The 13820-nt window shown below is 27.5% G+C and overlaps 1 protein-coding gene across 4 annotated transcripts in view; it reads left to right on the plus strand.

The window, feature by feature from the left end:
• LOC126653626 (internal alternative NAD(P)H-ubiquinone oxidoreductase A1, mitochondrial) overlaps nt 1–13820 on the plus strand; it is a 43489-nt gene that overhangs the window by 3368 nt on the left and 26301 nt on the right. The window contains exons 7-9 of one of the 4 annotated variants that reach the window (XM_050347564.2): nt 457–636; nt 712–876; nt 1042–1239. The exons of the other annotated variants lie outside the window; for them this stretch is intronic. Of the exons in view, the coding sequence (XP_050203521.1) occupies nt 457–636; nt 712–864 (333 nt within the window). The 3' untranslated portion in view covers nt 865–876; nt 1042–1239. Of the gene's footprint in view, nt 1–456; nt 637–711; nt 877–1041; nt 1240–13820 lie in introns of those variants that run through there. 4 annotated transcript variants of the gene reach the window in all.

Consider the following 13820-nt stretch of genomic DNA (forward strand, 5'->3'; position numbering starts at 1 on the left):
ACTCGATTACCCATGTTCAAATCCATAATTATTTTGACTCTGAAAACTGGTTCCACAACAAGGAATACTCGAAGTCCTTATTCAGCCTGCCACACTAGGACTGGTTCGACAGTTAGCTCACTGTCTCATACGGGCTGTTGAACCATATGAAGAAGCCAATCTTCCAGCTAGAGACAGTTCATGAACCGGCTCACTGCTCACCTTGGTTGAGCTGGCCGTAGAGCTGGCTCACGTGCTCCTTCCTCTGCTTTTATCTAGTTCATTCACCAGCCCACATGGTGTGCATCAGCCATTGGGCACGATGAGCTGTCTATCACAATATTTCCTTAAAGTGTCTCATGTCTCCTTTTACTTTTGCTATAATTGTCTCTTACCCCCCATTATGTGTGTTTCTTTTTGTTCTGAAAAATTTATCTTGGTTCTTTAGCGTATTTCCTTTTGAATTCACTGAAACAGGTTGCAGAACGACAAGGCAAATATCTTGCAGGTTTATTGAACAGAATTGGTAAAGCTGATGGAGGGCATGCAAACAGTTGTGCAGACGAAGAATTGGGGGAGGCATTTATTTACAGACATATGGGAAGCATGGCAACTATTGGGAGATATAAAGCTCTTGTTGATCTTAGGCAGAGTAAAGTGAGTATGCATTCACTGAATACCCTTTTGGCTTAAGCTATAGAGTTAAAATTCGACAACTTACCATTTTGGCAGGAGGGCAAAGGAATATCTCTGGCAGGATTTTCAAGTTGGTTTATATGGCGTTCTGCATATCTGACCCGTGTAATAAGCTGGAGGAACAGATTCTACGTAGCTATCAACTGGGGCACAACTCTTGTGTTTGGTCGTGATATAAGCAGAATATAGGCCTGAAAAGAGGTATGTCATTTTAGTATTTGGGGACTACTTTTTTGTGGTTTGTAGCTTCTTAGCTTTAGCATAGGAGTTTTGTTTGGATTTTAGTATTTGGGGCCACAATTCCTGTTATTCATACAAGTTGCATCATTTTGTTTGGAACCTTATCTCCTAATGGTTGGATACCAGGCTGCAGGCATGTAATCTCTTCTCAGCTCTCCGGGCATTTGATCAGTCATTAAATTGCCATTTCTTTGTGAAGATATTCAATAAGGTTATCGTTTGTTGTTTGTCCAAATTCTGTATAGTTTTTTGTAATGGCCAGCCATTTGTATGTAAGATTCAGACCAGATTAATATGCTTTCACGCTAAGTTTAGCATTTTCTACTGTTGTTGTTATTGGTTTAATAATTGTTTTAGTATTCATTACTCCCGCAAGTCCAATCGCTAGTGTAGTTTCTTGAGTAGGATTAGGTAGAACTTTGCAGGAAACAGGCATTAAAAGATCGAACTTTATACAAGAATCAAGCTTTAACATATTTCTGTTGTTGGAGATGGAGATTGATGCTATTGTCTCTTTAAATATACGCTGCAAAAACAAGTTGAAACATGAGAAATTCATAGTCACGGCCGCCGGTAATAGTTTCTCAATCTTTAAAGTAAGCAAGAATGACTGAACTATAATTCCTGAAGTCCGGAAAATATCATTTCATAAACTAGAAAATTCACACTTTAAAGAACTAAGGTAAGCACATGTGCGAAATAGCTTTGGGATTCATACTTTTAAATTGGCCCAACTAAAAATTTGATTTAGACAAGCATTTGCGAGTGATGAAGGAATATGAGCACGGCTGACGACTGATGAAGGAATATGAGCACGGCTGAAGAGCTCGGGCGTTGCTCATTTATATGGGGTGAGCGTTTGTTCATGGAATCGTGGCAGCCGGGCAATCTATACATAAACAATTACATATCGATTTTGATGTTAGAAAGATAATATAAATGAATCAATGTGAAAAGAAGGGCACTCAAAGTGTTGCACACAGTGCGTAATTCCCTTTCATATTGGTAAATAAACCAACATAAATAGAAGACTAATCAATGGAGGAATATGCACATTCTGAGCACAGCTGAATAAAGGAAATCGGATTGCTATAATGTCTTCTATCTTTAGACTTTCGTTGCAGTGATGGAGTTAATAAATTCCTTCGTCATTCTAGTTTTCCTGCTATAAAACACAAAATTGATCACTCAAAATTATCCAAATTCAAATCCGTCCAAAATCAAAAATTTGCCACTTTTAGTTTTTATCAAGGGCCTTTTACCTAGGGGTGTAAATGAAGCGAGTCGAGCCGAGTTTTGGAGTGTTCATGTTCGGCTCGTTTAGCGAACAAGATGTTCATGTTCGGTTCATGTTCAGTTCATGTTCAGTCGAGCTTTGAACAGAGTGTTCATGTTCGGTTCGTTTAAATTTTATAGTGTTCATGTTCGGTTCGTGTTCAGCTCGTGTTCGTTCGTTTAGCCGCTAAACGAACAAGTTCGTGAACAAGCTCACGAACGATCTCGATAAGTACTAAACGAGCTCGTTCACGAACAAGCTCGCGAACGAACTCGATAAGTACTAAACGAGCTTGTTCGTGAGCCTGCTCGTTTAGCGGAACGAACTTTTAAACGAACAAATACGAATATGAACTAAATAAATTAAAAACAATCTAATCGAACTCGTTCACGAATATGAGCTGAATAAATTAGAAACATAATTATACAAATTAATCTAAATATGAATTAGTTCGCGAACACCTAATCGAGTTTGTAAACGAGTTTGTTCGTGAACTATATACGAGCTCGTTCACGAGCTTGTTTACGAACTCTTAATCGAGCTCGTTCACGAGCTTGTTCATGAACTCTTATTTGAGCTGTTCGCGAACATAAACGAGCCGAACACCACTATGTTCATGTTCGGCTTGTTTATATTAACGAACATAAAATCAAGTTCGAGCTCGGTTCGTTTAGAATACGAACGAACATGAACCGAGCTCTTATCGAGCCGAACACCGAGCTGCTCGCGAACGGCTCGGTTCATTTACACCCCTACTTTTACCCAATATATTGAAAATTGACCAAAGTCTATTTTTATATAGTCTAAAGGCAAAATTTACATTTCATACGATCCAAAATCAAAATTGTAACCTAATTTCTTTGAATTTTTACTTACCTACTGTTTTTTTCCTCTTGAATTTTGGCGGCTCCTTCTTCTCCACGATTCCAGCACAGTTTCTCCAGGTTCTTATTCTTTCGCTTCCATTACCGCACTACTGTGTTAGTTTTCTTCTCTATTATCTCGTTCTGTCACTGATTTATACTGGTGAGTGTCTTTTTTTTCTTAATTTTTTTTTGTTCTCTGATTATAATCGGTACATGTATTTTATCAATTGAAATTTGATTTTGCTTATAGTTTAAGTTAACTGTGTTTGTTTTTGATTTGATTTAGATTTGTATATTTTCTAGGTTTTCAATTTTATTTTGAAATCAGTTATTAAAATGATTTTGTATATGATTTATGCTTTTATTTTTGAACTGGTGACATTTTATAACTGATTTAGATTTTATTCTTGCTTTGTTAATGTTTTTTCAATTTTTTGTAAACTGATTTAGATTTTGTTTTTGTTTTGTTAATGTTTATTTCAATTTATTGCTTCTATTGAAATTATTATTCTCTGTTTTGTAATTTGTTGTTTTTGTAGTTATTTGTGATTTTGGTTTGTAATTTTTCAGGTTTTGTTAATATACATATTGACATATTGTTGATATGATGTTGATTTGTTGTTTATTATAGCAGTCACTTACGACTAAGTCAACTTCTGGTTCTTTATAGAATAAATCTCTCATTGGAACCTATGAATCTAAAAAAGATTTTGTTGTTGACATGTCGCTTATTTGGCGAGCACTCGATTGATTACAAACCTATTCCTTCGTCATATTCGTTGAATGAAATGAAATTGTATCATAACCGGCTTTGTCAAAATTTAGTTAGGTATGAGAGGTGGAAAACTAAAAAACAATTATACAAGTGATCTTAAAGGAACTGTGCAGCTGCGAATAAAATTGAGGAAGAAAAATATATTGAAATAGATTTCTTTAATTTGTGAACTATTGTGTTGGTGTATATTTAATATATTTTTGATTTTATATGTAAGAATAATTATATTTTTTTATTTGAATTTTTGTTGTTATTTTTTCATATTATTTTGATTACTTACTCTGATAATTTCTTTATCTGATTCATTTATTTTAAATATTTTGTACCTTTGTTCTTTCGTAGAATTACTACTATCATATTAACAAGTTATCAACATAATGTCAACACGATATCAACAATTAATGCTAATTTAGTTAAGATGTTTGTAAAATGAAAACATTGATTGATTTTAAGTTAAAAACAATCAACATATCAAAAGCATGTCAACAGCTTATCAATACAGTAGTTTAAGACTAATTTTAATTTTTTTTTCAATGATTGAAAAATCAACATGTTATCAACATTATATCAACATGTCAACATAAAATTGAAATTTATAGTCAAATTCCTAATTGTTTTATCAAATATATGAAATTCAATTACAGTACTATTATTTGTATAAATAATTTTTTCTGCAATCATATTCGTGCTCTGCATGTTTTTTTAGTAATGACAACGCCGATTTGCATGTCAACAGCTCATCCCGTATATGTTTCATAGTGAAGAATGTTTGAGATTGAATTGTAGATATTAACATTAGTTGATTTATCAATATTTATTGAGTTGTCTTGCTGGTCACAGACTTCTGTATTTATGTTGACGTTTTGTTGCGTTGATCTCGATGACGATACATACAATAATACATTTTTTTCTCAATTTCAAATGCAAATTGAAAATTGTGTTGGATTTAATTTTTTCCTTCATCTGAAAGTAAAAAGGCAAAGCGTCATTATCTTGTATTTTTATTAGTGAATTGTCTGCTTTAGCCTGGACAAGATGAAAATGAACAAGAGCTGAAATACTTATCAATATAATGTCAACAATAAATCAACAACATATCAACATAAAAAATAATTTTTTTTTTAGAATCTGTGACAATCAACAGAATATCAACAAGAAATCAACAACATGTCAACATGATAATGGTAACATATCATTATCTAGTCTTAGTTAAGCTTTTTTTTTTAGTTTATTGCACGGATAAAATTATTTAATTTGCCAATATTTTTTTTAGAATAAAATTTTCCAATGTTAAAATCAAGCAAATATCAACTAATTATCAACATAAAATCAACACAAAATCAACATAAAATCAACATAAAATCAACAACATTGTAACATTATAATAATTCAGCAATTAACCATCACCAACAAATCGAGCTGCAGAATAAAAAACCACAGAAATACAACCAAACACGAAAAAAATGCAGAAATAACAAAAAATTATTCCATAAAACCACAAATTTATTTTACATAACATGAAATTAACATTATGTTCTTTAAATATAATCTTCATACATGTTTAATGGTAAAAAACAGTACAAATTTAAAACTAAAAAAAGAAAAAAAAGAAGAACAATGAATAAATTGTAGATCTGAAGTCAAAGTTGATGACAACGATGACGAGAGAAGATGATGGAGTTCGCGAAGATGACGACGAAGACGATGATAAAAACGATAAGTCATTGATCGTGAAACTGAGCGCTGGTGAAAGAGGAGAAAGAACGGGAGTTGAGAGAAAGAGATAATTGAATGAGGAGAGAGAAAGTAATGATTTTGTGAGTTTTTGTGTTATTAGGGTAGCTTATATACCACATGTATAAAAGTAATAATATTAAACGTGTACAGTAGTTTTCATATGTGAAAATGTAGACATTATAAAAATATTATATTAGAGTAAGTTGGTTATTTGGCTAAAAAACCCTTTTATCAATGACCGATAAACCCACAACCATCTAAATATATATTATACTATAATATTAAACTCCAATTTAAGTATTGACAAGTGGATTGAGTATAAATTGTCAAGTGGTAATTTTTTTAGTTAAATTGATTTAATATTTTATTAAAAAATTATTAATTAATACTAATATTTATGAAATATAAAAAGTTAAATTTATAGAGTCTAATCATTAAGAAATGTAAAAGGTTTTAATGTATAATTAATGTTTATACGTAATTTAATATAAACAAATTTTTAAAACATTTAAACAATAATATTTAAAAGAATTCTAGATATAAATTTTAATTTTTTTATTACAAAATAATGTTTAGATTATTGTATATGAAGATCTTTTTTACAAAATTTATCAAAAAAATTACTAGATTTAATTAATACTAATAATATAATGATGCAATTTATTGTAAGTTATAGAAATGAACTTTTTAAAAAACCAAAGGATAAATTTTATTTTATAATTATATTAGATTAATAGATAATATTAGAATACATCTTATTGAAAATTATGTATATTTAAAATAGGATTATATAGATTTAAAAATGAAATTATGCGATCTAAAAGATGGATCATATAATTAATGTTGGAATATATGAAAAAAAATTAATTAATTAAAATTGAAACTTATAAAATTTTATAAATTTGATTACTCCGAGATTTGAAGAGTTTTAATTTATTTTTAAAAATTATAAAATTTCAAGAGTTTCCATATATTATTAACATTAATACTATATGAAACAAAACATATTTTAAAAATTTAATCAATTAAATTAGTTTAACATAATTTTAAGAGTTTTATGACTATACAATTTGAAAAGTTAAAATGTATTAATAGTATTTAAAAGTTAATTCTCTCTTAATTGATGGATACCGAATCCTATCCTAAGTATAGTGGAGCCGAGTCGCACGAGATTCATCCTCTAAGACGATATCGAGCCCACCCAAAGAGCTATAGAGCCAGATAAAACCAGTAGCCGAATTCTTGAGATTTGCCTCGGCCAAAGGAGTAATCCGGATCATGAAGATAAGAGAGAATTCCTGAAGACTCGGATAAAGCACGTCGCCTGAGGGATCGCCCAAAAATCAGATCTATGAAATATTTTTCCTATTTGGATACAAACTCCAACTTAGGAAGATAAACTTATTGAGGAAGACATTCCTGAATAAGACTTCTACTTGAATAAGAAACCTCTTTCCTGTTCAAGGCCAAATCCTACTAAATAGGAATCACTTTCCTATTCTAAGTTCACAAGATATACATTCAACTACTATATAAAGAGTTTGAGGTATGCTTAAACACACAATTATATTCATATACTAAAAACATTGTTCGAGCCAATACTGACTTTCGCATCGAAGAGTTAATACCGTCCGGTTAGTTTCTTCCAGCCAATACTGACTTTAGCATCGAAGAGTTAATACCGTCCGGTTAGTTTCTACCCTGTCTTGCAGGTTTAATCATTGGATCAGAAGGCAGACTCTGTGATTAATGAATGCGATTTTTTTTAAGTTTAATCACTAAATTTAACTATATCAGTTAAAAAATTAAATAAGTTAAAGTATATTAAAAAGTTATATAACTTATTTTTATGTAAAACTAGAAATTTGGCAAAATTTATAAATTTAATTATATTAAATTTATGGATTAATTTAAATATATATCTTATTTTGAAAAAAAATATAAAAAATTTCAATGTCATTGGCGCAACACGTGAAAACCGACCTAGTAAATTATAATTGTCGTAATTTTCTGAAATACATGTTTCGGTAATTTATTTATACTTTTAACTGTCAAGTTTTGACTTTTCTTTTCTGACTTTTTTATTTACGAAAATACATTTTTTTAGGAATAATTACAGATCTAGGCCTTTTTAGGCCCAAATAACATAATTACCTTTTCTCTCTAAAAAATTACATGTGTACCAAAAAACGCCAAAACATTACAATAAATACCATTTTGCTGATGTCAGCGCGCATCACTATGCGCTGACATCAGCGTGCGCGCTAGTAAGCCTGACGCACGCGTCAGGCCAACTGACGCACACGTCAGGCCAACTGACGCACTGTGTACACTGACCCGCGTGGGTCAGTTAGTTTAATTGTTGAAGTTGAACAATTCAAAAGGTCTGCACTTTTGAATTGTTCAACTTCACAATTCAAAATATTTTAAATTATATTTATAAAATATATCAAAAAATATATTTATATATTTTCTTTTAAAAATAATTATTTATATATTTACTTATTTAAATTATACTAAAAATTAAACTATTCTAAATAAAATTAAAAATATTAACTTTGATTTTAATTAAAAAAATATTAAAATTAATTGAATTAATTAAAAAATACTACCTTCACTTTGAAATAGTTGTTGTATTTGCCATTTTTACACAAATTAAAAAAGCAATAAATATGTCTAAATTTATATGTGTTTTTATGAAATTAGTCATTTTTAAAACTTGTTAATTAAATACTATAATTCTTTATTTGTATTTTTGTGTTCTTTCAATGAATGAATGATGGATATAATAAATGTGTTTTTAGTATTTTAAAGTGACAAGTATTAATAAACAGTAAACTGACCCGCGTAATGGATCAAGAAGTGAATTATATGTAGTAATTTGAAGTTTAATCAATTCGATACATACAAAAGACATTTAAAATATTTCCAACACATATTTGATACATATTTGTTTTTTGATTTTTTTATACATATCAGCCACTTGTCAAAAATTTAATTGAATCAACCGATGCATATATGATACATACAATTGGTATTTTGAAAAATATATTTGATGAATATCCGATACATATTTGATACATCTCCAATAAATATCAAATACATATCTGATACATATTTGATACATTTTCGTTATTTTAAACCTTTTTCTTACTTTTTATGTCTTTTTTAAGTTCTATTATTAATATACGTCTCAAAAACTTATCGAAAATTTTAATACATGCTTTACATATATATTTACTATATGTATTTTTTTAGATGTAGTAAATTGAAGTTTAATTAATTGAATTAATTAATTTTTTAAATTGTTATTTTTTTATTTTTATCAATTTAATTGAATCAAATGATGTATATTTGATACATACAAAAGGTATTTAAAAAATATATTTGATGCATGCCCGATACATATTTGATACATCTCCGATACATATAGTGTACATAATTGATACATCTCTGATACATATACAGTACATAATTGATACGTGTTCGTTGTTCGAAACTTTTTCCTTACTTTTTATGTCTTTTTTAAGTTATATTACTAATATTTTTATACATCTTAGAGACTTATCAAAAAAATTAATAGATGTATTTCATATATATTTTGTATATATATTTTATATATCCATAATACATAATTTATTTATATATATATGATAAATACATTTTAAAAATGTATTAAATAGATAAATCATTAATACACAATTTATACATAATATATTTATTTTTAAATATATTTAATAAATACATTTTTTAAATATACTTAGTAAATATATAATTTATGCATAATAAATATATTTTTAATGCATCAAATCCGTGTTTTGGTGTGTAAAAATAATGTGTTCGATAAGTAATTTATAAAATTATATAAGATAGATATATTTTTAAAATGTGTTAAATAAATAAATCGTTGATACATAATTTATACACGATACATACATTTTTTTTTTAAATAGAGGTTACTTCTATAATTTTATTTTATATTAATAATAAATGTGGCTACTTTTTCTATTTTTATAGGATACAAAAATATTTATTTTTTCTATTTTTATGAGACGGTAAAAATATTATTTGTGTATTTATATATTTTTAAAATTTAATATATTTATAATTTTAAAATTAATACTAAATAATAAATATTAGTATTTTGAATTTTAAATAATAAATAAGTAAATAAATAGGTAAGATGAAAAAAAATTAAATAAACTATTTATTTTAAAAGTGAGGTAAATTTTAGATATTAAATAAGTGAGTAAGTAAAATATGGATTCTATTAATAGATTCTATAAATCCATGAATTTAAGTTTTCATTATATGATGGATTGTAGAAAATGAGGGAATTTATAAATCCATGGATTCTATTAATTTTTTTTTTGAGGCAAACGATGGATTTTGTCCAAATCCATTGATTATTTAAAATCCATCGTTTAGAATCCATCAATCCAAACGATGCCTAAATAAATTTTAATGTATTTAGTGGGAATATTCCATTATAATTCGCATGCCTAAAAGAGAGGAGAGGGTGGGGGAATAGGAGATCCCAAAGGCTTAAGTAAAGTAGTAGACAAATAATCCCAAGTCTCCTCAAAACTGTCAAATAAATGGTCATTTCTGTTTTTAAATTTATTTTCAAAATCAAATATTTTGTTAATTTGACTCTAAAATATGAGTCGCGGAGTTAAATAAGTTATTTTAAACTTTTTTAGTCAATTGAAAAATAAATTCTTTTAATTTAGGTCAAGTAACTTTCCAATATATATATATCTCACGTTATTTGATTCAGGGACAATTTTAAAAGTGACTTATTTAATCCTAAAATATAAATTTTAAAATTTAATTGACTAAAAAACTAAAAAACAATTTATTGTGACTTTTTTTTTCAGAAAGAAAAGCTATAATCGAGCTAAGTTCGTCAAGACAGAACCAATCTTCAGATGCAAAATTTGTTGATCATCAATCAGTTTCGATGGTGGATCATCAGTCCTCGACAATGTTATTACAGAGTTTAAAATTACAAAACAACTAATAGAGGTGAACTCTCCATAGTAATTTGTAGCATCGAGTTTAATTGGAAGTTGATTGGCGGCAAAATTAAGGTTATTTTTGTGCTTTAAAAAATCATTAGGGTCATTTTTGCGCTTCAGTGACTAATAATTTTTGAATGCTTTTCTAACAATTTTTTTTTAAAAAAAAATCTTTATATTCAACAACTTATAAATATTAACAGTATATTAAACTCTTTAAATTTCATAGCTATACAACTTTTAAAAAATTAAAAATTTAAATTTTCACTAAATTAAATAAATGAGAGTTCAAGTTATTTGATATTAGCTATACACATAGGTGAAAGATATGAGTCCACTTGGCAAAATTCAGTTAAAACCTCTTTTGGCACTCAAAATTTAGAACAGTTATATATATAAATAAAATAAAATTTTAATGAACTAAAATTCATTCATTTAATTTAAAATAAATTAAAAAAATTCAAATTTCATAATCATTAATTTTTAAAATTGTACAAGTTTAAACTTTAAAAAATTCTCTATATTCAGCAACTTATTATCATTAACAATATATTAAACTCTTCAAATCCCATAACAATATAACTTTTAAAATTTTGCAAACATAAATTTTAGACAATTTAAGTAAATAAGAGAACAAGTGGCTTTTAGATTAGTTACACGCGTGGTTTAAGGATATGAGTCCACTTTGTAAAATTGTATTGAAATTGCTTATAAAGCACACGATTATAATAAGAGAAAATTAAGAATTTTTCTCTTTTTAAATATAATAAGATTTTCTACTTTAATAAAGAAAAATATTCCCGATTTCTTTCTGTGTTTATTTTTATTTTATTTTTGTTCTCTTCTTTTTATTATTGCTCTGTCGTCGTTCTATCGTCGTTTCGTCGTCACTCCACCAATGCTCCGTCTTTGTTACGCCACTTTCATATTTAATTTATGAATTTTGTGATTTTTACGATTTATTTTAACTTACAGACCTAAAAACATTGATTTTTTTTTTCAGTTTTTATATCTAAAAATTTGCAGAAAAAAAGTTTTGCTGCGGAAAACGTTATGTGATTATTACTCCATTATCATATAGTTTTCATAACACTACAGAAAAAATGATTTTCTGTAGAAAATAATATTTAATTATCATATCAGTATTATAATATTATCATGTTATTATCATAAAATTATCATACGATACAGAGATGATAATGTTTTATGGTACCTATATAATAATGTTATAATAACTAGATGATAATATCTATGATAATGATATTGATAAAACGGTTTCTAATTATCATGTCGCCATCACTATATTATCACAATTCACAACACTACATCATAATAATATTGTGATAAATAGATAATAACAGAGTATAATAAGGTTATGGTATTGTATGATAATATACGTAAAAAAATTACAGAAGCATTTATGATAATAATATGATAATATTATGATAGCTAGATGATAACAGAATAAAAGCATAATTATTCTAAATATTCAGAAGAAAAACATAAATCTGGAAAAAATATGAGATGCTTTCTTCAATTTTTTTTATTAAGGTAAATAAGTATAAATTTTTTTATTTTTGAGCTAGATGGATACATAAACTTCCCTTCGTATATAAATAATGAGGCTCTGAAAGAGCTAACACACTTGGGCTATATTTTGTTCATTGATAGACAAGAAATATAATACTCCCTATGTTCAGCAACGGGCAGAGAAATATTAATATCTTTTCATGTCGTAACCAATTTTTGAGTAGGACTTGTAATTTGTACTATTTAAGAATTTTTCTTATCCAAGTGCATATCAATAAAGAAGTTATCATGCTGATATCAAATTCAATTAGAGTAATTAGAGATAATTCTTTTAGATAAAATTTACTAGACCCGTCATTTTATTTTTATTGAATGCCTATAATAATTCTTTTGGATCTACAGAAGCAAATTTGAATTCATTCAATTAAACTTTTCAATCATTATTAAAAAAATTCATTATTATTTATTCAAAATTGGAAAAGTTTTTTAGAATTTGTAAAAGTAACGTAACATCTAAGTCAAACCAAAGCTTGGGTTTTTGATATTTGGGTGCCTTATAGGCACCCAAAATTTCGGTTCAATGTCTCTTTTGAAATTAATTTTAAAAGAGTGTTTGGTCCCACATGATTTTCCATGTATTCTTGATCCATTTCGTTTCTATAGCGCTGGTTGACCGGACGCCCCTTTTTTCTACGCCGTTCAGAGTTTGAAATGAAGTGCAGTTCGCCGGACTCCCTCCAAATTTCAAAAGAGGTACTGGATAGGAATTTTGGATGCCTATGAGGCACCCAAATATCAAAGAAACCCCAAATCTTCCAAATAGATAAACAGTTGAGTACATTATGTTTGTTAAAGATTTTGTTTTTTCAGCTTGAATTTAAAATATATCATTTTAAATAATTTTAATAAAATTTAAGATAAATTTAACTCATAAAAAAATTAATTAAGTATATAAATCTGCTAATTTTAGTATAGCGAAAACCTAATTTTTATTAGTGGCAAGATAAATAAATAAATAACTATTCATTTAATCTAGGATTAATTTCTAAAAAAATCACGAACTTTACACAAAGTTTCATTTTAATCATAATCTTTAAAAGTTGCCATTTAAAGGCACGAACTTTCATATTGTTTCAAATTCATCATTTCATTTCAGTATATTTTTATTGACTAAATTCTTCACTAAACCATTAATGAAAGACCCAAGTTATTAATCAACATCAAATCTTATTATCTTTCAGTTAGAGTATTTAGGATTAGGAATTTTTAGTCAGATAAAATACACAAAATTTTACTTTGGTGATAGATTTGAAATAAAATGAAAGTTCGTGCCTTTAAATGACAACTTTTAAAGGTCATGATTAAAATGAAACTCCGCGTAAAGTTCGTGATTTTTTTAGAAATTAACCCTTTAATCTATTTAATTTAGCTACTATTTACTGTATCTTATCACTAATATATTAATAATCATTAAATAATAACAATTCAAGGGGGCTTACTGCCCCCTTTCGTCCTAGTGTACATCTATCACTGCTTTCATCACATTTTTATTTTTGAACGTTGTATTTTAAAATTTCCAATCTTAATTTTAAAATAATTATATATTATATTGTTTTCTTTTACTATTCTTATCTAAATTTGATACAACTACCATTAATAAATACAAAATTAAAAAAAATGATAATAAATGCTTTTCAATT

The sequence above is a fragment of the Mercurialis annua genome, linkage group LG6 (genome assembly GCF_937616625.2).
Source record: "Mercurialis annua linkage group LG6, ddMerAnnu1.2, whole genome shotgun sequence".
In the NCBI taxonomy this organism is placed as follows: domain Eukaryota; kingdom Viridiplantae; phylum Streptophyta; class Magnoliopsida; order Malpighiales; family Euphorbiaceae; genus Mercurialis; species Mercurialis annua.